The sequence below is a fragment of the Lepisosteus oculatus genome, chromosome 19 (assembly GCF_040954835.1).
Source record: "Lepisosteus oculatus isolate fLepOcu1 chromosome 19, fLepOcu1.hap2, whole genome shotgun sequence".
Classification (NCBI taxonomy): Eukaryota; Metazoa; Chordata; class Actinopteri; order Semionotiformes; family Lepisosteidae; genus Lepisosteus; species Lepisosteus oculatus.
In genome coordinates this window covers 6413402-6439397 of record NC_090714.1, presented here as the reverse complement: position 1 = coordinate 6439397, position 25996 = coordinate 6413402, and the positions used below count along the sequence as shown (strand labels likewise).

The window sequence follows — 25996 nt, the reverse complement described above, 5'->3', positions numbered from 1 at the left end:
TCTGCAATTGCAAAGAATGCCTTAAGTTTTGATTGTAAGAAAAACGAAAGTGAAAGTTGAAATATAAGCACAAGGAACACCTCAGACTTCCTTACCGAAATATAAAAAAACATTCTTTAGGAATATAAATATATATATTTTTTAAATAATGTGGTTTACGTCACATTTTATGCTCTGGACTATCGAGAATGTGTAGGAGTTGGCCGTAAACCGTTTTTTTCTGGCGTACCGTTTCCCTTCCAAGGTGGACAAAGTCTGAAAGGTAAGATCCGCAACTTGTAGTTGGTCTAAGTTTTTATTTTTAAATAAATAAATAAAAATCGACTTTTTGAACAGGTGAGGAGTAAGATTGGTTAAAAAAAATACGAACGCGTATGGGGGGAAAAAAAACTCGCACACGATCGTAAACAAAACATTTTAAAACTAGGAAGAGAAGAAGTCCGGCGACATTTCTACCGTTTCTGACTTGAACTCGCTAAAAACGTCTTATAAAGGCGCTTGTCAGTATTTTAAAGAGTAGCATACTACGTTTTCAGTTTAAATTAAAATATTAAGCCGTTTAAGAAATATCGAATATAGAATACAGAATTAATGTTAATTTGTTTGACACTTTCACACGTTAAAATACTTGAATCCCCCATATGCAGAAATAATGTCAAAAAGTAATGCAGAGACTTAAAACTGAAACGGGTCTTTAATTTAACAAAAATGTCTTAATCCTATCTTTAAACCAGGATAATTAAGGAAGTCCTTGATGTCTGTGAGAATAGTTTTTGACAGATATCAGTCCCTTGGTACCACGGAATCGTTATTTTAGTCAACGAATGAACTAAGTGCTGAATAAGTCAATAACGTGTTTTTGTTTTTCAGTTTATTTTCACAAATAGTCAACTGCTTGCACGGAATCGAGCGATTCCTCGGAAAACTCCACCGGAAATTCTCCATATAGTTAAGATATCTAATGCAACGATCGGCAAATTAGCTGCAAAGAAGGACTATTACTACCAGAGCGCAGAGGTCGATTTGAGGCATTTGTGCACAGGCTAGAGCTGTTCGGCAAGTCTCTTCATTGGGGGGAAAAATATTATATGTGCAAATAACATCTTAAAGACTTTAAAAATCTTTTTTTTTTCTCCATCAGAGCACCAGAGCCATGGCAGCAACTAACGTTGAGCTTTCTGCTCAAATAGAGGAGGAGTTCCTGCGGTGCAAGATCTGCTTTGAGGTGTACAGGACGCCCCGAACCCTGTCTTGCCTGCACTCCTTCTGCGAGCCCTGTCTAAAAAAGCTCCTGGACCAACGGAAGGGCACCGTCTGCTGTCCGGAGTGTCGCACGGTGACTGACCTCCAGGGCTGTGTGGGCAACGCCAAAGCCAGCTTCTTCATCAACAGCCTCCTGGACCTGTTCAGGGCCAAGACCGACACACAGGCCCTCTGCTCGCTTTGCCCCTCCCTGGGGAAGGCCCCGGAGCCTGCCTCCTCCCGCTGCCTGGACTGCGCCGACTTCCTGTGCTCGTCCTGCACCCAGGGCCACCGCTGCTCCAAGGTGACGGTGGACCACAGCGTGGTCAGCCTGCAGGACTACGCCTCGGGTCGCTACGATGAGGAGGCCAGGAGGAAGCAGGAGCGCCACTGCCTGAGCCACCAGGACCCCCTGAGGTTCTACTGCGCCACCTGCTCTACCCCCATCTGCCGGGACTGCCGCATGCTGGAGCACTTCCCCCACCAGGTCCTGTCCATGGCCCAGGCCCTGGCAGGCAGGAGGCCCCAGCTGGAGGGGCTGATCGGCAGCCTGGATGGCAGCGTGGCGGGTCTCTCGCTGCAGGAGCAGGAGGTGGACTCCGCCGTACAGAGGCTGAAGGAAGCAGAAGGCGCCGTTAGAGACCAGATCTCGGGGTGCGTGTCCGCGCTGGTCGACCTCCTCCTGGCGCGCAAGGATGCCTTGTGCGAGGAGCTGTCCTCGTTTGTCCAGCAGCAGGAACGGAACTACCTGGCCATCAAAGGAGAGCTCCAGAGTCACATCAGCTCGGCACGGAGCACCAGGGACTTCTCCAGGCAGGTCATGCAGATGGGGAAAGATTGCGAGATCCTGGATCTGGAGAGCACCATTCAGGGCCACATTGAACGCCTGCAGCGACTCCAGATCGCCGCAGTTGAGAAGAAAACCCCTGTTTTGTTCATTAAGGAAGAACCCGATCAACACAAGTTGTTAACTGGGATGTTGGAGTTAAAATTTGAACCGTGTGGTCCGGAGGTGGCCAGTCAGACAGTGGACGATCCCTGCATTGAAGCGCAAGCAAAAGCTTCTTCTCCAACACCTGCGGAGACTGGTAATCAGACACCAGTCGCACCTCCAATCTGGCCACCAGAGCCACTAGCCTCCAGCTTACCTTGGCTTCACTCTGGGCTTGTCCATAACCCAGCTTCCATAATTTTCATACGCTCGTTTGAAACCGATGACGACAACAGCGGATACTATGAAAATATAACCGGAATCGGCCTGTCCCCGGGTGGCGACATTGTTATTGCTGATAACAGTAACTTACTCATAAAGAAGATAATCCGAAATGGGAATGTGAGAAACACTTTTTCCACCAATGATACTGACTGGGATAACCTTAAACCCTTCAGTCTCGCGGTCTGTGAAGACACCATCTACTTCACTGCCGGGGCAAGGGTGTACAAAATCACAGAGGACGATGATATAGCTCAGGTCTGCAACTTGCGGGGCTCCCACCCTGAATACGCCATCGCGGCCTATCAGGACCAGTACATCGCAGTCAGCGAGGGCCAGTCTTGTTGCCTCTCCCTGTATGACCCTAGAGGCACGCTGGAGGGCCGAGTCGAACCAGATGCCCCCCTTGAAGGGAAGTTTGTCTTTTTGGCAGTAAACAGCAGGGAAGAATTCATCGTCTCCATGCAGAAATCCATTGTAGTTTTCAAGAGGAGTGGGGAGATCATCAACACCTGCAGTTCTGCAGAGACCGGCAGCTTCAGGCCACGGAGTGTCTGCATTGACAAGTGGGACAACATTTATGCGTTGGAAGGCACGAGGGTCATTTTACTGACACCCAGGGGAGATTTCGTGCGAGAGCTTCTGAACTTTAAAGGACAGGGTTATTCTCCAAAGCTGTTGACTGCTGATAGCCGAGGACACCTCATCATGACTGATAAGAAAGGAACCATTAGAATCTATAAAGTGTCCTTATAGCTTAGGGCTATACAAGTGCTAAGTGACCTGCCAGGTGAGCCTGGAGTGACGTCACGGAGATCACTTCTCTAATGGCTACAGCTCAGAGTGTGTCACAGTGACAGTGGCTCTGACTCATAGAGCCATACAGGTCCTCATTCATCCTGGGCAAAACTGGGTGTGAAGCAGTAAGCTGATTAACAATTTGAATTCCAAATTGAAAAGCGTCTCGTGTAACAGAATGTAAATGCTATTTACAATAAGCTTTGTAGTGTTATAACTATAGTATATGAAAGAGGGTGCATTTGTACTCCATATCGAGCTTTGGGGGAAAAAACGTTCCATTCCATTTGAAAAAATTACTTTGTTTACAACAGACTGTATTTCTGGAGAAATGTATTACAATCTGAATTTCATTGTCATTAATAGAATTTTTAGATTCCTAGTATATTTTCAGGGCAGCAAATATATCTTTGCATTCCTTCAGATGTTTTTGAACATTTTTGAATGTATTCAGAAATACAGAAAGACAGGAAATAACTACAGCATACTTCAAACTAGTGTGTCTCACAATGGTTCACTTCTTCACTGTTGCAGAAGAACTGTATTTCTAGAACATAATGTCTTACAACCTTAATTTCTGATGCAACTTTAATGCCTTTTGTGAAGTTCCACAATATGTTTTCAATCCAAAACATAAATTTGTGTTCCTTTAACCAATAGACTTGTTACAGATTTGTAAACTCTGGAATGGATGTGGGAACTTGTTTGAGATTATTGTAGAGTTTCAAAAAATGTTGCTTTGCCAGGGGTTACGTTTTTCTTTGTGCTCTCAGTTAAAGGTTGATCGTTCGTGTTCAGTTAATGTGATATTTGAGTCTGTTAAAGTGTTTTATCATCCAGACCTCAAGAAATGGACCAAATGCAGTTCAGCATGTTTGCTTAAATAAAAATCTTTTGCCTACTTGTTGCATTTACTTTGAGTCTGCTGCAGATATCTTGTGTTACCTTGTTTCAAAGCCTGTTTATATTATCTATTACTTTTGAAATATAATAATGCTTCAGCATTATGTTGCAAAGACTACAGCCATTGCTAAGACATTCTTGCAGAGATAATCTGTGGAACTGTGGGTGACATGATCTCTTCATTAGGTGAGTGCAGTGGTCAGTAGCCCTGTTCTTGCAAAGCACCAGTCCTTGGGGATTTGCAGGCGTTTTTATTCAGTTGAAAGGATTGCTTTAATTCTAAAGTAATTAGTAGCTGAGTGCTGGATTGAAACAAAGACCCTGGCAGTGTACACACCATCCTGGCCCTGGTGTACCCCTGTGTCTGCTGGTTTCTGGTCCAGTTGGATCCTTTGAACACGAGTCCGAATTGGTGACTATAGTTGCTTGGCTTGTGGCGTCTTTTCTTCTGCACTCAGGCCCTGAGCTCGGAAATACCCCCCAAGAGTTTGGAGCTCAACCCTAGTCCTGGAGTACTCCTGTGGATGGAGAACCGCCTCATCTCAACCCCACCAGCTGTCCCAGACTAACAGGGGGAACTTTCTGTGGCAGCACGGGACATTCCAAGGCGTCCAAGGTGAAATAAGGCACAGGTGCAATTTTCTTTTAATCAGTTATAAAATCTCAAAGCAGCAGACAGCATGTTTTATCATATTGGAAGCAAGCATATAAATCGGATTGATTCCCACAGCTGCTGCTGCTTAGTCCTTCTTAACCCCTTGAAAGATAATGATTTGGAACGACATTTTACCAGCATCACAGGGTGGCAGTGTTGGACAGTGGACTCCTCACCTACTCCAGGTACAGAGCATAGACTGTGGCCACTGCGAACAGGGAGCTGTTCTCGATGGTCAGGGAGATGAAGTTGTCCTTCTCCGTGTCCCACACCGCCCGGCTTGTCACCCTAACACTCTGGCCCCTCTTCTGCCCGACGATGATCCTGACGACGTACCTGTAGCGCCCGAACCCCTGCTCCTTGGCGAAGCCCAAGATGTCATCCGCCACCTTGCAGGCCAAGTCCCGGCAGGCGGCCGGCTCGTACGTCGCCGCGCCAAAGGCCTCGCCCATGATCTCCTCGCACCTCTGCTGCACCGGGCGCGGCTGGAACTTGCGCGCGGGCTCCATCCTGTAGGTGTTGGCCAGCTTCGCCTTCCCCAGGCCGGGCTTCCAGACCGCGGAGCCGCCCTTCTCCGGGAACAGGTCGTCTTCCTCGGCCTCGTCGACGTGGGTGACCTCGAGGTTGGCGTCCTTCAGGCGGTCCTGCAGGATCTCCTGGATGAACCCCTTTTCAAACATGCTCCTTCGACGATCTCGCCGGGGCATGGGCTGTGGCTCGTCATCCATTTTCTTTTAATAATTATTTTGGGGAAAGCAGTGGTAATTTCGGCGGTTTTTCGCCTTTGCATTGCGGTTCGGGGTGCAATGCCAACCGTCTCCGCGCGTGGGCGCTGATGTGGGTCCTTTTTTTTTCAAAATACCTGTTGGAACCGATGCGCAGCATTGCTGCAATAGCAGGCAGTATATATTGTAAAAATAATAAAAGAAAACGTATTATTAAGGTGCAGTGTTTTGTCTGGGGTAAAAAAAGAAAGTGAAAATAGGCGTGCTTTTAAAATAAAATGTTCGTTAAATACAAAAGGTTTTTTCCTTGTTTGGAAATGGATACCTATTTGTAGCACTACACTATCTCATGAGCTGGGTTAGGTCTAAGGGTTAGATCCAGTGTTGACTCTAAGAACAACGTTATTTAGGCACATTGTAGTCCTGACAATGACCGCTTGACAGGTGACAAAAACACGTAACTTTTATTCATAAAAAACATGTAAATCTGATTAAATGACCATGTGAAAAAAACTACGTCTATAAAACTGTAAATACAGGATTTGTGTTTTTAATCGCAGGCGACAGGTGTTGTGTTGTTGTGGCTTTCCGGACTGCAACACCTCTCTAATACTTCCTTAGCAACGGCTGTTGGTGGAAACGCCGTGGGGTTTTCGCGAGTGACCGAAGAGCACAGACCCATACTGCACACATTTGAGCGACATCAAATGTTTTGTCGGATATAAATGCAAACAAGTCCATTTTTCCCCCAGCTGATAAAAATGAATTCCCCTGAAGACTCGGGAAACGTGAGCGAACTGCGGGAGCACATTGCCCGGCTAACCAATGAAAATGTAAGTACTGGTCAGCTGTGCTGAAGTGTTGCTGTCGCTCCATCTCGCCTAACGTGTGCTACACATGCAAACTACTTTCCACAGCTGTTGCCATTTTAATTTTTAATTATTTCACTGGTTCTCTAAACGTGAACTTGTTCACGTGTTTAGAATGTGGTGAGTGACCCTTAAATTCTGCCTGACTGTTGCTCTCTTCAGGTCCAGGGTTGTTCGTTCATGTAATAGACACCTTTCAAGGCCAGTGATGTACAGTGAAACATAAACCAGAGGTCACAACTGGAAAGTATGCGTAAGGGCATTTAATACTGAGAACACTTCTTTACCCAAAGGGTTGTGGGTGTATGGAACAGGCTACCCGTGCACATTGTTGAGAAGCTGATACCCTGGCTTTTTTCAAGAAACAGAAGGATAAGGCCAGCTACCAGCTACCAAGTGGGCCAGATGGGTGGAATTGCTATCACTCCTGTGTGACTGGTCTTGTTAATGAGGAGCGTGATGCCTGATACACTCCCCTGTTCGCTTGCAGATCCAGCTCCGGGACAAGAATGAGCGCCTCTTCAGCAAACTCGGGGACCTGCAGGACAAGCTGGGGCACCTGGCGGGGTCCAAGACTGACCTGTCCTCCAAACTGGTCTTCAGCGAGGAAGAGAAACTGAAGGTGGGCGAGACCAGAGCAAAGGTCCAGAAAGCGGCCAGTTCAATGCTCCTGTCTGTATTGTTATAGAGCCTATAAAACCACAGGGGACACTCACCCTGCGCTCTGTGTGGGTTCTAATGCCCCAGTATAGTAAAAGGGACACTATACTGTAAAAAGGCACCGTCCTTCAGATGGGACATAAAACCGAGGTCCTGACTCTCTGTGGTCATTAAAAATCCCAGGGTGTTTCTCGAATAGAGTAGGGGTATAACCCTGGCGTCCTGGCCAAATTTCCTATTGGCCCTTACAAATCATGGCCTCCTAATAATCCCCATCTCTGAATTGGCTTCATCACTCTGCTCACCTCCCCACTGGTAGCTGGTGTCCGGTGAGCGTTCTGGCGCACTATGGCTGCCGTCACATCATCCAGGTGGGGCTGCACACTGGTGGTGGTGGAGGGGAGACCCCATTACCTGTAAAGTGCTTTGAGTGGAGTGTCCAGAAAAGCGCTACATAAGTGTAAACAATTATTATTTTTACAAAAGATGTTCCATGTCATTGCTTTTACTGCCGAGTTGCTGACCCTTGTTCCGTGGCCTCTCCCAGATCTCGAAGGACCTCATCGAAATGCAGATACAGACCAACAACATGAGAGAGCAGTATGAAGCAGAGGGCTTTGAGCTGAAGAACAAGGTGATAGCCCTGCTGATACTGCTGTCACACACAGACAGACATACAAACACAGGCCAGAGAAATCTGGGACTGCTTCGTTTCTGGACATCCTCCACATAAGAATGTACAGTATAGACAAAAACAGATTCAAACACTACTTGGAAATGGTATTGAGGGATGATTTTACCTTACTTAATGTTTTATTTGAGGCATTGAGAAAATGCAGTTCAGAAAACAAAATGAAATGATTCACAATGTTATATTTAATATGGATAAAGAACTGTATTAGCACACGTATGACACTTCCTCTTCACTCTCTACATTTGGCAGAGGTTTTGAAATTGTTCTTCATAGTTGGCTTTCCTTATTCGAACTGTGGGTAACAATTCACATGTGTCGTAGTATTACGTAGAATTTTCGTAAAAAGAACATTCGTTTAAAGAAGTACCGATATATATTCAAACTCAGAGCCGTTCTGAATCCACTGAGCATGACATCTCAGGTTCTTATATTGGGTTTAGCAGTGGCTCTGTGGCTAAGGCTCTGTGCCTGTGGCTGGAAGGTTGCCGGTTCAAATCCCGCAGCCGGCAGAGAAATCCTACTCTGTTGGGCCCCTGAGCAAGGCCCTTAACCCCAACTGCTCCATGGGCACTGTAGAAATGGCTGACCCTGCACTCTGACCCCAAGCTTCTCTCCCTGTCTGTGTGTCTCATGGAGAGCAAGCTGGGGTATGCGAAAAGATGAATTCCTAATGCAAGAAATTGTATATGGCGAATAAAGTGATCTTATCTGATCTATAATACTGAAACAACACTGTAACCATGAGATAAGACTACCATTATTGCATGCATTGTGTTAGTCCTTTCACAGAGGGCAGCCCCATACACAGTAGATGCTTTTCAAGCCCGTGCCAGATGACCCTGTGTGTCTTTACTGTACCTTATGCGTTCTCCTCCATTGTCCTTTCCCTGGCCTGACTTGTCATCTCAGATCCTGACCCTGGAGAACCAGCTGGTGGAGCTGGAGATGGAACGGGACAGGCTGGGGCGGGAGAACCAGGCCATGAGGGGCCGCCTGCAAACAGCCGAGAGGAACCACAAAGAGCTGGCAGACGAGTACATCACCCTGAAGAGCAACTACCTGGCCCTGAGCAAGGAGCACGAGAAGGAGGTCAGCCTGCAGGACACAGGACACTGGGGAGGTCCTAATAAAGAGCAGGGAGAGTATAGAGTCTGGACTCCAGAGTGGAGTTTGGATACCAATACAAAGGAGCTAAGGACCAGCTATACCTGCTAATGTACAGGTATCAAAACTGATGCAGAAATGATATTCTGGGCTCTTAAGACAAGGGATTTGGGGAGGATTTCTGAAAGGTTCAGGAAAGCAAGGCTGGAACTGAACATGGAATAGAAGGAGTGAAGGATAGCCATATAAGCTGGCAAAACAGTCATATTTAAACAAGAGAGACCGGGGCTCATTTGTGAGCTAGCTGGGATGATGGGAGAACAGTGATTGGACAGGACAAGGAAGGCAAGAAGAGCAAAGGCACAAAGACTCACAAAAGCGTTACAGAGCAAAGGGAGAGAGGGACTATAGGGCTGCCAGTCTAGGGCTGTTCATTTATTACAGCAGACAACAGATTCTACTGCATAAGGAGCTTACCACAGGACTCCTGGTGTAATTTATACAAGATACAAGAAGGGATGCATGTAGTACATGACAGCAACCTGTAATTTATCTGATCTGATAAAAGAGAAGCTGGATAAGGAGCTCCTGGTTTGGCATGAAGCTGCCACCATCGGCGTGCACTTACATATATTGGTCTGCGGGTGGTGCTGTTTGCAGGTGTCTCGGAATGAGGAGCTGAGTGCAGAGCTGCTGGGGCTGGCGCGGGCGCAGGACGACCTTCTGAAGCAGCAGGAGAGCCAGGCCCGGACCCGGGCGCTGTACGGCGAGGCCACCCAGGAGCTGGAGAGAGTGCGGGCAGTGGTCAGCCGTCTGTCCCAGCGCAGAGTTAGGGTGAGTCCGTGCTGGTGATTATAAATATGGAGCTGAAACCAGGAGACACTTCTAGACACCTGGGGATGCTGAAACGATGATTCCCGCATTTAAGAGAATAAATTGTTGTTGAGGCATTTAACATCATCTTAAATCTTAAATTTAAGCAAAAGCCCACAAACTGTTTGGAACTGTCCTAAAATTCTTGTACTTTTACATTCGTTATAAAGAGGTGCCTGCAGCCTCGGGATCCTGTGTACAAATGTAATGGGCTGTTTTAATAATATATAATAATAATACCGCTCATCTCTTTGTGCAGCCAGAGCATCTAGCATCATTGGAGCAGGAGCGCAGGACACTGGAGAAAAGCGTGAGTCTACTGCTAGTGGCATCTGTGTTGTGAAAAAGAGGTTCTGTCTGTCCTCGCTGAGGGACTGCGGGGCTCTTTTTTAATGCAGTCACACAAATGTTTGGTACACATGGCCCCTGAAAGGCCTCAGGCCAGCAGCTTCAATGCAATGACCCCCGGAAAAACAGAACCCCCCACCCACCCCCTGTACCTACAGATATCCGCGCTTAATGGTTTCAGCACAGTGAAAATCCTCTCTTAATTCCAGGAGCTCTTGATCAAGCTTCATCGGATTGGCGATGGTAAGAAAGTAAAGGAAAAGTATTTAATCTGTTACAATCGTGATTGCTGATGAATATACGCGAGTCATACTTGTACTATTTCCTGTGTGTGTCCATGTCCAGGACCACTCTCACTCAAGTCCTTTTCAGCAGGAAAGTTTGACAGAAGCATAAGGGTTTCATTTCAAAGGGGAACCGAGTTTATTGAAGATTAAGCTATGACGTCTCAAAATAAATAACAACCCAGTGTTTTAAATACTCGCCCTGCAGTTTCCTGCTGTTAAAATAGGCAATGCTGTGCTGTTTCTCTCCTGCCAGCTGCTGGGACACCAGGACCAGATCAGAGAGGAGCTGGAGAAAATGAAGACAAGCTACGAGGAGCAGCAGTCCAAGCTGGAGGAGAAAGTGTGAGTCTGAGGACTGAAGGGACCCAGGACACCCAAACATCCTTGTTCTCCCTCCTTTGTTCACCTTTAGGATTGTCCCTCATTCTGTGGACTGTCATAGGTTTAAAAATGTCTCATCAGTGCCAGAGAATGACTAATTTCTGTCATCAGCATTTCTGAGCGTTTGCATGCTGCGTGCCACATTTCCTGCCTTCCTGACTTCCTTATCTGCCGGACGATGAAAAAGTATTCCAGACAGCCTGGTCAAATGTGAATCGGACGCAACCCAAAGTGGAAGACATATTAGTGTTGCACTGAAGGTGTTCTATTTGGATTTGTGCCATCATTGTGCCTAAATACTTAGAATTGACTAAAATAATTCGAATAAAAGCTCTGTAGACTGTAGAGTCTCCTCCCCTGACTGTGCGGCGGATGTTATTGTGTGTAACGGTCGGTGACGGAAACGACTGATCGCTAGCGTGTTCTGTGCTGTTCCGTTCAGGGTGGCAATGGGCAAGGAGCAGCAGGAGAACAAGAGAGCCATCCGCAACACCCAGCACAAACTGGCGGAGCAGTCCGCGGTGAGGCCCCGCCCGGCCCGGGCACATGTCCCGCCTCTCTGTCTTGTAGTGGATGCTGATGAGTAGTGAGGATTGTTAAGGTACTAAGATTGGCAGTATACCCAGCCATTTGCAGCCTTTCTTATGTTACTGCATACAACCACTGACTCAAGTTTTTTCTGAAACTAAAACAGTACTATTGCAGGCAGTCAGGCTTACTTGATTCAGGCAGTTTCTCCTGCTTAATAGATTATGCATTGCATATGCTATCTGTAGAATTGCCAGTATCCACTTGGAACTTCTGCTAATGGTTTGGGCTGCTTTAAGGAACAGAGACATAGAGATCAAACACACCTTGCCCTCAGCTGTGAGAGCTGGCTTTGTCTGATTTGTTCTGCGCTGCACTGGCATTTTCCCCCGTGCGTCAGGCCCTGCTCACCTCTCAGAGTCAGCTGAAGGAGGTGGAGGCAGAGAACTCGAGGCTGCAGCTCCAGCTGAAGGAGCTCAATGAGGAGTATCGCGCCCGCCTGGTCCGCTATCTCCAGGACCTCGCTGTGAGTAAGGGCTGGTATCGCCGAACCTGAGCACACCACCCACCAATCAACAGGCTAAGAGCAAAATGCGACCGAACCGCTTCTTTACTGTAACCTTTTCTCTTTCTGGGGTTCCCTGTGGTGCAACACACCACATTTCACCAGTATTTCATTGCGCTAGTGGGATGATTGAATCCCTTGAGTTTAATTTGTTTTTCATCGGGAACACAGTTTTAATATAAAAACAAAAAGAGAGGACTTTTCGTTCACTCTCTGACCCTCTACCACTCTAACTGACATTTCACAAGATCCCACTTTTGTTGTGCACAACTATAGAACTTGACAAGTCGAACACAAACAAAAGAGCACCACGCAAACATCCCAAATTCCAGTCCTGCATTAACGTAACATCCAAATGCATGTCTCAAGCTTGATACATGACACTTGGCAGCCCTCTTTATAATATGACTTTTCATTGTCTTTTGACCTACTAGCTACACTAAGGCCCTGGTCCTGGAGAGAACCCACCCAGCAGGAGTTTAAGGTCTTCATCAAATTACCAAAATTTAAAGATATGGAACAATAACATTGCGATTTGTTAAAATGACGTGTTTTACAGATCATTTAGGACTTAAATCCTAAGTGCTCTTCTTCCCTCAAGAACTAGAAATCTCTTAATTGATCAGGCACGTGCTTGATCTCTCGATAGCTTACAGGACACCTGCCAGACTAACTGGATTGGAGCTCTCCCAGACCAGGGCGGGAGACCACTGCTCCAGCCGAAAGCTTGCAGACACAGAGCAATAATGACTCACACTGACAACAGTGCCACGGTGGTGGAAGTTCTCCAGTGTCGTCCCAGGCTTTGCTGGGCGCTGTCACGCAGGTGAGGTCAGCTCTGATGAGACATGGCAAGGGCTGATCCCCTCCTCCGTCCCCGGCTCCAGGAATATGTGGATGCTTCTGCTGGGGCCGCGGGAACCAAGAGAGCCCCAGAGCGTGCTCAGATGAAGAACTTCGTGGACAACATGCTGCAGGACGTCAGAGCCTCCTACAGGTCCAGGGAAGAACAGCTCGCTAGCGCCGCTCGTAGTTATAAGAAGAGGCTACAGCAGCTTATAAGAACCCATGAAACCCTGCTCATCGCCTACAGGTTGGTCGCCTCTACCATTCCCTCACATGCATTCCAAATGTTGACTGCGTAGAGCCCTGGTGTTATATTTTAAGGTTGACCCGTGTATGATTTTTAGAGTGGCTTTGAAGTTCCATGCATCGGTCCTGTAGAAAGATGTATTTCCCCCCCCAAAACAATATGGAAGTGTGTTTAAACGGAGAGGAGGGGGCTGTTCTTCACTCAAAGGGCGGTGGGAGAAGTGGTGGATCGAGCCGCCCAGCCATGTTGTGGAAGCCGATACCCAGGCATCTTTCGAGAAAAGCCTGGATGTTATCCTTGGATCAGTTAACTACCAACTACCAAATGGGCTAGTTGGGCCAAATGGCCTTCTAGTGTTTGTAACTGCTCTTACATTAAAATAATTTGGGATCTTTGATAGTGATTGCCATCTGGTTATCCATTATGTTCTTGGGAACAAGATTATCAGGGTGTCATTTCTTTTTACTCAGGATGGATCTTGGTTGATCACAGGCCCTTACTTTCAGTCATGCTGACCAACTGCACTGCATTATGTCCCTTTAATCCTCGCCTGTGTCCCCCCGCCCCCAGGATGCGGCGAGAGCAGATCCTGGCTCTGGGGGACCGCAGTCTGGACCCCGGGCCACCCGAGTCTCACTTCAGCCTCCCCGAGAGGGAGCTGCAGGGCGAGCAGAGCCTTGAGCTGGCCAGGCTGCGGGAGGACAAGGCCAGGCTGGAAAGCCAACTGAGGGACGCACAGGAGCAGGTAAGTAGATGAGCCTTCATCCATACTCTCTAGCTGCAGAGCTACTGCAACACACTGCTGTACCGCTGCATCTAATGAGTCAGCACACAAACCACAGAACCCTTGAACACCACAGCCCTGTACGCTTACCACAGAGCTACTGAGCACACTGCAGCCTATCCCTTACCGGAGCATTCGGGCCCAGACTACCAGACTCAGAGACAGTTTTTACCCCCGCACTATCAAACTATTAAGCCTCTCTCACCTACGATCTGAACCTCACAGTGCCTTCTCTCTTACCAAAAACTCAAACACACATTGAAATCTACCTCTACCTCACATGTCAAGAAGCTCACTCCCCGTAATTTTCTATCCTTTATTTCATTCTGTTGATGTATGTTTTTGCACATCTGATGTTGTTTTGCACATGACCTGTTACCTGTTGTCGCTGTCTTTCTTTTATTATACAATTGTATTGTTGTTTTTTTTGTACTACGTATCATCCGAGAGCTAGCTAAATAGCATTTCGTTATACCATATACCTGTATATTAGTATAATGATAATAAACTGGAACTTGAACTTGTACTGAGCACACTGTAGCCTAACTGTGCGTATCACTCACCATCCCTTATAATCCTCTTGAGTTTTCATCTCCTTGTGTCTTTCAGAAGAGTATTCTTGAGATCCACCCTCCGAGTGTCACCCTCAAGGAGTGAGTACTCATCATTTGAATTCACATCTATTAATTACCAAACCCTAGGATTGTTTCGGGTTTTTTCGTTTATATTAAGAAAGGGGTGGACCTTATATTACACAATAACAAAGGTTTCCAAATGGCCTGTTTTTTTGTAAATCTTTCTCATTTACACAGAGGACGTGACCCTCCAGGTCAGATAGCTGTATTCAGAGTGACAGTATGGTCATTTCACACCATATGGTCCAATTCACAGGAAAGCAACCCTTGCTGTCACCTGAAATCCAGGGATTGTTGGAAAATGAATCATTTCATCAAACTACAGTATATAGAGTTATTAAATTATCAAAAAGTAAAACAGGACTTAGTTCTATTCTATGAAGTAGACCTAACACAACAGAACATACACAGCACTGGAACAAAGCAGGGCCATTATGTACATACAGTAGTAGCTGAACTGATTAGATGTGGTTAGATTAGTAAATGTGGTTTGTCTTTTAGGTCAGGAACAGGGGGCAAGGCCTCTGAAGAAGCCTGGGCTGACATCAGGAAGCAGCTGAGGGAATTCACACATTCCACCCAGGTAAGTGTAGGCATTACCTGTGGGAAAGGACAACCTCATTTTTACTTACACATATTTTCAAGATTTCACACTGAATTTCACTAAATACACAACACATTTTTTCCCTGGGCAATATGCCTTAATTTTAAGCAGCCCACAAGGTAGGCTAAAAAGAACCCAGGGTAGCAGAATGTGGGGGCAGCACAGCAATATTCAGGCTCTTAATTGAAATCTAAAAAAAAAGATTGACGTTACAGTTTTCTCCAGGTTAACTCTCCCTTGCCTCTCTCTTTTCTCCAGGAGGAACAGGAAAGGGAACGTGCTCAGCTAATCACCCGGGCAACGGTTGCTGAGGAGCAGGTCTCCGAGCTGCAGGAGTATGTGGATAAGCACCTGGCCAGGTAACAACACCCTTCCACAAACGTCACTGTTCATTTACCCTTGTCTGTGCAAATTCAGAGGGAAAGAAAACCGTTTGAATTGAAACTGTGGATTTATTAACCGTATTACTCACAATATTTATAGAATTGTGCTGTTCTTGTTTTTCTTGTTAAGCAGAAACACTAGTACCTATGTGCAAGGATGTCATTTTAAATTAAATATACTATTAACATTATCCTGTCTTTCGGGTGAGACGTTTAACCGAGGTCCTGACTCTTGGTGGTCATTAAAGATCCCCGGGCATTTCTCGAGAAGAGTAGGGAGTTATCTCGGTGTCCAAGCCAAATTCCCCCTTCGGCCCTTACCGTGGCCTCCAAATTGTCCCCATGTGTGATTGGCTTGCACTGGCCCTGCGATGGACTGGCGTCCTGTCCAGGGTGTACCCTGCCATGCCCTCGTTGCTTGCTGGGTAGGCTCCGGCTTCACTGCGACCCTCACCAGGAAAAGAGGCAGTGAAAAAGGATGGATGGATGGATGGATGGATGGATGGATGGATTAACATTATCGGGTTTAGTTCGTATCTCAATCTACAGGTATCAACGCAATTTTTCAATTTTTCACCGCCTGCTCAAGGTGGTCCTACTGTCTCTTTTTCTCTGTCTCAGGTACAAGCAGGAGATCACACGACTGAGGAAGCTCCTGGGCACGGACACAGGCCGCGCCCACAGTGCTGACGCCCCTGAGGCCCACCTTCTGCGACACGCCAAGAGGAACCCCAGCTATGAACTCTAACCAGTTCTGGGCAAATGCAAACACTCCTGGGCACCTCCCAACACACCCATGGGTGCCCGTTTCACAAAGAACCCCACAACAGCGGCCACATCTGGGGGCACCTGTGCCATTTTCAACCCTGAGACAGCTCTGCTAGTATACCACTGCAGATACAACTAAAATGGCCCAAAAGCGAGCACTTTAAGTAGGAATGCTCTGGCCAATGACTGGAATTACACAATTCTTAAGTCATGTTTTAGTCTAGTTAACATTTCCATTAGTGCACTACATGAAATCCAAACAGATTGGATTAGTTCTGAAGAGGTATCAAGCAATCATTTTATTAATTCATTCATTTACTAAAAATATATTTTTTTCTCAACGTCACAAATCACTTCATCAAGATTAATGTTATAGGTGTTGCCAGACCCAGAAATGTGCTAGGTTAAATATTTAAAAACAGACCATTGATCTTCCACTCTGGATTCTTCATTACTTTTTATTGGTCTGCATTACCACTTTTTCCCGAAGTCAGAAGGCACCCCAGCCCAGAAACGAACCCAGGACCCAACAGTTCTAAAGTAGCACCACTAATCACCAGTGACTGTACCACCCCAGAGCCACTTAACAGGAGTGATCCTAAATAAGTCAGCTACATGTTTTAAACAAAACAATAATCTAAATAAGTGCAACCATCCCTCAATTTCTTATGAATCATTAAAACATTAACCGTGATTTGCAGAATGGCTCATCATCTTTTAGCTGTTTTCACTTTTTACATTAAATGTTTGTTAATATATAATAAGTTAGGGTTGGCTTTGTAATATATTCCACAACTGGTAAAAGAAATACCCAGAAAAACATATTTACAGCAATATTTCTGTTAAAAATTGATCTAAAAATTAATCAATGAAAAATCTGTTTACATTTGTCTGAAATCTTTTTTAAAAATACTAAGCCATCGACGTTCTCTGGAGTGACTCTTCCCAGACAGGCTTAAGCAAAGTCTCTGAGATGATCCCCTGTTTTCACACCCCACTGACCAGCCCTCTCAATTAAACTGGCAATCTCAAGTTCAGGTATAGGTCTGTGACAGGTCTGCTGGGGGATACAGCGTGTTTTAAAATTCCACAGAAGTGTCCCCCCCAAAAACGGCAGGGACTGTCAGACCAGATGCACATTCGACCGGTTCTTAAAAAGTATATCATATTTAAAAACACCACCTTTGAATACACGTCTGAAATTTCACCTATAGTGAGGCAGTCGCTTCATAAGGAGCAAGGCCAAACAGATCCGCAGGGTCTAGGGTTTCGTGAGCGCGTCGCGCCCCCCGCCGGTCTCTGCTGCTGGGGGTCTCGGGGCGGCACGCTGGCCCCGGCACTCCCGCACGAGGTAGGCCCAGGCCCGGTCCACCCCCTCGCCCTCCACGCGGCAGGGCGCCCACTCAGGAAAGGGGAAGCGGCCCGAGACCACCAGGGCGTCCTCAGGCAACTCCGCCAGCAGCTTCTCCTGCAGGAGCGGGAGCTGGGGAGGGAGGAAACCACTTCCGTCACTGGGCCGTTAGCGCAATTACGGGGTGGAACTGCAGTCCCAATTTCTCAGACCGGATGTTAAATCTCCGTAACAAAATCTATTCATTGGCGCTATAGGAAAAAAAAAGGACAAAGTTCGCATCGAGCACAAAATCGGGAACTTTGTGAAAGCGCTGTAAGTCGGCATGTAAGCGACCCTTCCTGCTCACTAGTCACTGTAATGACTAATAGGTTGTGCAGCAGACATTTCACCACAGAAATGTTTCAGCATGATCTGCATGCATAGTTAACAAGTAAGTAGTTTTTGTTGGCAGAACCGTCTCGAAATGAAATTTGATTAAAAGAGACGTATTCACAAGCCCGCTTGTTTACAATGTAGTAGGGCTGCTTCACCTCACCGAAAAATTTGTTGCCTCGTTCTGAATCGCAGGCCATGGTGCTGCGCATACCTGGAAATGTTGTCTATTTTGTGATGTAAATTGGAGGTTTTACGTGTTACTATGTAGATATTACTTATATGGTGGTTTGAAACACGCTCATCAGTGCGGACTCTTTGTTACCCCAACATACAAAAAGAGCTCTGCAGTTCCTCTTTAAGGAGCTGGCTGTACCAAAGGCCAGCAGGGGAACATAAGCAGTCTTAAAAGTATGATTTTCAGTTTCTTGAGTTTTTGCTGTCGTTCCCAGTAGGATCTCTTTTATAAATATTATTGACATTAACGATGCCTCTATCCTGATTAAGGATTCACCAATGCCATGATTATAGACACTTCCTTCAAATTTACCATTTTTTATTCATTCTAAAAGCTTTTAAAGGGATAATACATGATCAAACATAAACCATGAAATCTGGATTACCATATATGACTAATTCTGAACATACAGACTCACTGGGATTGAGCATTGTAAGAAAATGACACAAACACAGTCAACGACAAGACAGCTTGTTGAAACTAACACACTGACACGCAATCTTCTTACAGGACGTCTTATAAGACCAGATCTCTTAGAACTGACGATTTGGAGGTTACTTGACAAGCACAGTTTTTCCTTTTGGAAAATCTGTTCTTGCAAACACCCCGATTTCAGGAGACTGGAGTTGTAAAATAACAAAAGGCACAGCCTTTTAATTTAAAAAATCAATTTAAGAAAATAACGTGTTTCAAAATAAAATATAAGACTGACATCAAAAAGCATGCTTTAGGATGCACATCATATATTGCTCTCACACCGAGAGTTCTTTAGACTGCAACACAACAATTCCTGCTCTCTCACACACAGACACGAACTCTCATGTACTCTAGCAGCTTACTGACCGAGAAAAATTAACCTTTTGCAGTACTCACCACACTGGGAGCCAGAAACACAGTGACATTCTTATACTCCGCGAGACTGACCTGAAAAACACAAAGACAACTACAGACTGGGACACATTTAAAAGGAAAAGTCCTTTTCATATTCCCAAGAGAAATAAATACCTACTGAATATGACAAGTGCAAGTGAGGTGCTTTCATCTTGACTGACACCAGAATTAACGGCCACATGTCAGTGCACTCCTACTACAGTATGCTGTAGTGCAATGGGTTTTTTAAATCAATGGAATCACTGGAGAGCTGCATTAGCTGTACGGTTACAGCTAAATGCTTTCAGCAGACCTGCACCAATACAGGTCATAGAGGTAAAAAAAGACGAAATACCCAGTTCTATGCAATCAATGTCACAATGACAATCTAAGCCATTTAACTGAATGCAGACTCTGATGCTTCCGTAATATACTTTTTTGTAGGGTGTCAGTGCATTATTGTGGCCCTAACGATGGCTTCTACTTATCCTTTCTGCAAGAGCTTCAGGTTTCCAGCAAACAAGTCATTTGTGTTGTGTCATACAGTATGTGTACACTGTTAAATGAGCTTTTCTTGGATCTACCAGTTGCAGCTTAAGGCTGTTTCTGCTGCTCTCCACGGTCTTCCACACCGCAGGCTGGAGATAGTCCTAATCAAGCCCATGCCTCGCTCACCTTCCACAGGTCCTGTCGCAGGTAGGACACCTTCCCATAGTGCCCGGCTCTCCAGGCGTGGACGCTGGAGAGGCGGATGAGCCAGGGGTTGAGCTCGTACCCCACAGCGGGCCGGAAGCCCTGTTTGTACGCCTCCAGGACCTGACACACAGGACAGCGCCATCAGACCCTCCTGGACACAGCCATGGATGAACACGCAGATCCTAACCTGCGAACTGGCCACAACCCCCCCCACAATAGGCAACAGAGCCTCTCGTGAGCAGCACACCTATGGATCTCCCTGTCTAAATACTTCAGAGACCTCTGAAATTTAAGTCTTGCTTAAAGAGCTTTTTTCCCAAGCAGTTCTGATGCATACTATACTTTATCCTTATCTTTCGGACTGGACTTTAGAGGCATGAATACTTTGATGAAAAAACCCTGGTCCAGAACAGATACATCGGGCTGATTTTAGGCAGGATATCGGACTATCCCACTGCCCCTGGCCTGCACTGCCCAGAGTGGGGTACTTACTATCCTGCCGTCTCCAGAGCCCAGATCTACGATGCCCCCTGAGCGCCCCTTCAACAGCGTCATCACATTGCGCACCTGCTGCCGGCTGGCAGGGAGATAGGGCACCTGCAGGGGCAGAGAGGCACTACAGTCACGCTGAGCCCAACACACTTCCCCACCGCCAACTGCGAGAACAAGGCCACATATATCTGCCAATCTCTGCTAAAACCAGGTGTTCTCACCCTAAATCTCAAGACTTCCTCCCTTTATTACTCGCAAACCTGGTCTTCCTAGAAGCCTAGAAGTCCCTTATAGCTTTCCTGTATTTGGTATCCTTAATTCTGTACAATTTCTTAGTTTTTTAACTGGAATTTTAAACACACAAAAAGATAAAAGGAGTCTAAAGAGAATTCATCATCTCATGTTCATTTAGCTGGAAATGTGACCTCTGTTCTATACCTTGTTAGACTGGGATTTCTTTAATGACTCACAGGATACACTGGCTGCTTCTCACAGACCTTAACTCCCACTGCACCCCCCTGCACCCCTGATCTGAGACACGCGGGCATGCTCTTGAGTGACATCTGGGTATTTTCAGACTGTTACCCATTATCAGAGAAAAAAGCACAGCCAGTCAAAATTATATTTCTTTTTCCTTTCATGCCAAAACAACTGCACAGCCCACAAAACGTGTCTAAACCGTGGGCAGTATAAAAGCGAGGAATGTTAACTGCCGTTTGTGGGGTACCCCTGCAGCACCGCCGAGAGTCGCAGTCCAGCTGAAGGTTAGGAGAACCCTGTTTTAAAAAGAGCACACTGTGGACTCTCTCACCTGCAGCTTCAAAGGCACCCTCCTGAAGCCGGGCATGAGCAGGCCCACCCACACGCCATAGGCTGCCAACCCAGTGCCCGCGGCGATCTGCAGGAGGCCCCACGCCCCCAGCCGCCTCTCCTTGAAGTCGGCCAAGACCTCCTCTGGGGTGTCCTGATCCATGCCCGCCGCCGGTGAGGAAGACACCAGTCACGGGCCCAAGGGGGGGCAGCAGGGAACCTCGAGGGCCGCAGGCCAGAGCTCGGCGAAGCTCTCAGTAAAGCCGCTGTCCGCGTGCAGCCTGGGGAAAGGGTTCAGCTGGTTCAGTCAAAGCTTTTGTTAAAATGCAACTTTTGGTGGGGGGAGAAACAAAACTCTCGACGGTCTTGAGCTGTTATAGTCAGTCACAGCCTTCTGAACAACAGGTAACCGCCTCTCGAAATGGAAAATGTTGTGATGCCCCTGAAAAACTCAGAATGTGTTTTTTTCTGACTATAAGGTATTCTATTTAATTAATATCTTAAAAATTGCAACATGCTGTACACTTTGTTTTTTATCAGGACAGACTCTTGATCCTAACACTGACTGTACTGTGAAACTTTCAAGCAAGGAGAGTAAGTAATGAGCGTAGTGCCATGAACTTCTTCTACAGATCAGGAGGTTTGCCCTTGGAACACACAATTAAGAGTCAGGCAATAGACGGTCATTCTCTCTGAGAGGGGCAAAACTACAGACATGAAGCAGAGGACACGAGTGGAAAATACAGAGAAGTGCATTTAAAACTGAGGACGAGACAGACTTCATGAATGATTGTGGGAGCATGAAACAAGCTGCCCAACCATGGGTTTGAATCCAGTACCTGCAGACGAATTGGCTGCGATTAGCTACTAGCAACCAAACATGCTGATCAGCCCAAATACCTGCTTCTTGTTGGCAGATGTCTTTAAATTCTTTTTTCCAGTACCTTTGGCAGATTCCATGTGCCATATTAGGCAAGGTTAAAGTGCAAAGGTCGAGCAAAAGGATGGTGCAGTGGCTCTGTGGCTAAGGATCTGCGCCTGTGGCTGGAAGGTTGCTGGTTCAAATCCCACAGCTGGCAGAGGAATCCTACTCCGTTGGGCCCCTGAGCAAGGCCCTTACTCCAGGGGGGACCATATAAATGGCTGACCCTGCACTCTGACCCCAAGCTTCTCTGCCTGTCTGTGTGTCTCATGGAGAGCAAGCTGGGGTGTGCAAAAAAACACATTCCTGACGCAAGAAATTGTATATGGCTTATAAAGTGATCTTATCCTTAAAGAAGGAAATAATCAAACTGTGCCATCATTTTAACTTAATTAAAGAAAAGAGCAAAAGCAACTTACAGCAATACTTTGCTTCGTAATTATCAAAAGGACAAGATCCAGCTCATACCCACGGTAAGATAATTTATTGTATTTTCACAAACATTATCACAGATATTATACTTTAATGTGGCACTGTCCGTTCTGAAAACTTCCTGTCCGAAACACCGGACTGTAACACACAGAGCTGTTCTAAATGCTCGTTTCACTGTCAGTGTGTCGGGCACGAAAAGGTAAACCTCCTGAACAAGCGGACAACAGTACATTCCAAACCCACAGCACCTTCTGAGAAGCAAAACAAGGTCCGAGACAGAAATGTGTGGCTGGGTCACGAGTTCTCGGCGTTTTGAAGATTCAAAATATGTCCCAGTCCGACTCCCAGTCCCGACTCTGATCCCAAACCGCGTGAGTCACCCCAGCTCCGGTCGCAGGCAAGGAGCCCCCTACTGCCCGCGGGCCTGGTGCCGTCAGTGGCGGCTTCCAGCAGCCGGTGGTGCAGAACCGGGTCTCCGGAGCCATCCAGCGCCAGGCCGATACCGCCACTCTCCAACAACGGCGGACGGATTCCATGTCCAGGGCAGCCCAGGCTTCCGATACCCAGTTGTTGGCACCTTGGGGGAGCACCCCGTTTTCCGGTGGCCCCCCTGGCATCGCTGCGCCCCCCAGTTCCTTCAAAGCTGACCCTGCAAGGCGCCATCCAGGAGAGATCAGCTTGCTGCACCAGCGGATGTGTCCTGATCTTCCCTGGCATCCCTGGGGTCACGTGCCCCTGCGCTCTGTCCAGCGAGATCAGCCGACGCCGGTGCCCGGATTTTGGCGCCCTGACTTGATCCAGATTCGCACCCGCCGTTTTTCGGCCCCATGCCAGTGCATTGAGCGCGACGGTGAAACCCATCCTCCTCCTCCCCGACACCTCCCCCACAGACACTGCTGCTGGCCCTCATCAGGTTCAGATCGAGGATCGCCGCCGTCCCAGCCATATTACCAGCACAGTACTGCTGGAAGAGGTGTTAGTGGGGCCAGCAGGGGGCGCTCACCCTGCTGTCCATATGGGTCCTAATGCCCCAGTATAGTGACGGGGACACTATACTGTAAACAGGCGCCGTCCTTCGGATGAGACGTAAAACCGAGGTCCTGACTCTCTGTGGTCATTAAAAATCCCAGGGCGCTTTTTGAAAAGAGTAGGGGTGTAACCTGGCCAAATTTCCCATTGGCCCTTACCAATCATGGCCTCCTAACAATCCCCATCTATGAACTGGCTTCATCACTCTGTTGTCCTCCCCACTGATAGCTGGTGTGTGGTGAGTGTTCTGGCGCACTATGGCTGCCGTTGCATCATCCAGGTGGGGCTGCACACTGGTGGTGGTGGAGGGGTTTCCTATTAAAGCACTATGAGTGAAGTGTCCAGAAAAGTGCTGTATAAGTGTAAGCAATTATTATTATTATTATTATTATTATTATTACTGCCATCTTCACAGTGGCGCTGGCTGTGGGCCTTAACTGCCAAGCGGAATGTCCTCGGTTCTCCGTGACATCTCTCCTGTGGGACGCTCCCGGTCTTGTCCCTCCTGTCGCGGAGCCAGCCATCGAAGGCCGCGCCGTCGCTGATGTGCCGCTCCGCAGCAACTTTCAAGACGGATTCGTCCAGCATTTCTCTCGTTGGGCGTCCAGGCAAAAAATGGCAACGTCAGTGGAATCAGATCACAGTTCCCCGCGTGCGTGGAGAGACCGGAGCAACTCTCGGATCCAACTCATTGTGCACCCTCTCCCAAATCCCCTGGTGGGTCTGTTTGAAATTCCTGGGAAGCAGTTCCGCAAATCTGATTGTGCTGTCGCCACCAGTCGACAACTTTAAGCTCAGTTGCAGCTGTATGGCTTGAACTTGAACTTTATTGCCATATGTAACCAGTACATGTACTGGCACAATGGAATTCTTACCTACAGAAAGTCTCTCGATAGTTGAAACAAGTGTAAAAACACAAAGTGTTTCTTCTCTTGGATGCCATTTTAAGACTTTGAGATCCCTCGGGGAACACACGGCCAGCCCAGCGGTTGGTCCCTTCATCTGCTGTGTTGCTGAAAAATCAGCAAAAAGGGGATGCTTTTGGCAAGACTGAGTCAGTCCCTCTAAAGCGGGCGCGTAAGGAATCGAATCCAGTTGGAAGAAAAGACGAAACGATTCACTGTAACCAAGTATCGAATTTCACCCCTCAAAATCACGGAGCCAATTATCCGTATAGAGGTGTCAGTTTATTTTAAGTGTAAGTATGCAAAGACATCTATATGGACAGACCGGTTGTTTGTTTCCAAATTGTGCAGGACTAAACAAATATTGAAGTGGATTTTCAAATGATGAGAAAACCGTTTTTATCTTGGTAAAACAAAGTAGAACAAATATAATTTAACAAATGCCGTAGATTTTCATCTACAATGCAATGCAATACCATATATTCAAGATAACAAAGACGACAAAGCTTTAATAATTTTCTGTTTTTTCTTTAACAACCATGCGAATGAATACAATCAGATTCGTTTGCTCACTTGCTCGTAATGACATTAAAATCTCGTAATGTCATTGAAACAGAGCAAAAAGCTTAAAGAAGGCGAGTCATTTAACATGCATTCGAGTAAATAGCTCATTTAAAACTACTTATTCAATCTTGTCAATTTGCACCTTGTTAATCACATGATTTGGCAACGAGAAAAATCTGTGAACGAAGTAATTTTGACCAACCTGCACCCGAAATGACTGATCCTGTGATGCACGCCTGCACAGCAAGTCGGGGGGAAACATTACTCGCCAAACCTTGGTTCCACTTAGTCCTTAACGAAGTTAAACATTAGTTATCCATTGTCGCCAATACGCACACACTAGGGAAAATTTAAATACGTTAGTTAACCTAGACATCATCTTTGGACTGCGGAAGGAAACTAGAGCACCTTGAGGAAGGATAACATGCGAACTCCACACAACGGTGCCCCAGGCAATTCGTATTATTCAACACAAGAAAGGAATAGCAGACAGTGTTGGTCTTAATTTTGAGTTTATGCTAGCCAGCCAAAAGGCGCCCGTATCATTCTTGTCCTAGTAGCAAAGAACAGTTTTGTTTGGGACACTGAGCCCAAGTCATTGTTCATATTTCCGAAAAGCACTACTGCGAATTATGAGGTTTCTCGTTTGCTTTAAAATATAGATTAAATATAGGGGTTGTGGTGTACCACTTATTGCGTGGTAGAGTATATTATCAAAATAAATTAAGCCGTTAAAAAATGCGATAGTTATCGTGTTTCAACCGCTGGAACGAGCCCAATGTTTCAGAAATTGCGAGCTGGCAGATTTCCACACTAGGTGGCGCTGTCTCACGGTTTCTGTTATAGTCCTCGTTTCATGGTCTAGTTAAGTCGCTTCTGAGGGAACTATTAGCCTCAGGAAAAGAATCCAGAGAATGCTTAGAAAGCTTAAATCGATTTCACATCGGCTTTGGAGGCGAAGAAACGTTTTGACAATGAAATATTATCTGATTGAAAATAATTTCACCATGACACCATGGGAAGTGGCCTCTTTGTGATTAATTGCTGTTCACACAAGCAACACCCGCTATGTCTCACAAAGCAGACTCAGTTTTCTACTCTGGTTTCACGTGGAAAATTGTGAAAGGGTTTGAGGATCAGCTAACATGTTAGAAAAGTCTAAAGTCTTTCAATCCAGGAATTAATTAAACTGGGAGACTC

At 46.5% G+C, this 25996-nt stretch overlaps 4 protein-coding genes across 4 annotated transcripts; 2 read left to right on the top strand and 2 right to left on the bottom strand.

Moving 5' to 3' along the window:
- Positions 1-39: 39 nt before the first annotated feature.
- On the top strand, positions 40-4154 carry LOC102687039 (E3 ubiquitin-protein ligase TRIM56). Its single transcript, XM_015359973.2, has 2 exons — positions 40-262; positions 1142-4154. The coding sequence occupies exon 2, from the start codon at positions 1154-1156 to the stop codon at positions 3209-3211; it is 2058 nt and encodes a 685-aa protein (XP_015215459.2). The 5' UTR covers positions 40-262; positions 1142-1153; the 3' UTR covers positions 3212-4154.
- Positions 4155-4391: 237 nt separating this feature from the next.
- On the bottom strand, positions 4392-5659 carry LOC102686841 (dynein light chain Tctex-type protein 2). The gene has a single exon (XM_006637076.3). The coding sequence runs from the start codon at positions 5537-5539 to the stop codon at positions 4988-4990; it is 552 nt and encodes a 183-aa protein (XP_006637139.2). The 5' UTR covers positions 5540-5659; the 3' UTR covers positions 4392-4987.
- A 518-nt stretch (positions 5660-6177) lies between these two features.
- On the top strand, positions 6178-16815 carry ccdc78 (coiled-coil domain containing 78). The gene is made up of 15 exons (XM_069180810.1): positions 6178-6369; positions 6896-7027; positions 7613-7699; positions 8669-8848; positions 9524-9697; positions 9996-10046; positions 10625-10713; positions 11195-11273; positions 11681-11806; positions 12733-12938; positions 13509-13683; positions 14332-14375; positions 14859-14940; positions 15220-15320; positions 15966-16815. The coding sequence occupies exons 1-15, from the start codon at positions 6262-6264 to the stop codon at positions 16090-16092; spliced, it is 1761 nt and encodes a 586-aa protein (XP_069036911.1). The 5' UTR covers positions 6178-6261; the 3' UTR covers positions 16093-16815.
- On the bottom strand, positions 16382-25048 carry antkmt (adenine nucleotide translocase lysine methyltransferase). The gene is made up of 6 exons (XM_015359990.2): positions 24999-25048; positions 20946-21225; positions 20135-20239; positions 19622-19762; positions 18950-19000; positions 16382-17595 (listed from the first exon to the last, which is right to left on the bottom strand). Exons 2-6 carry the CDS (start codon positions 21105-21107, stop codon positions 17374-17376), a joined length of 681 nt encoding a protein of 226 aa, XP_015215476.2. The 5' UTR covers positions 21108-21225; positions 24999-25048; the 3' UTR covers positions 16382-17373.
- Between the last annotated feature and the right edge of the window lie 948 nt (positions 25049-25996).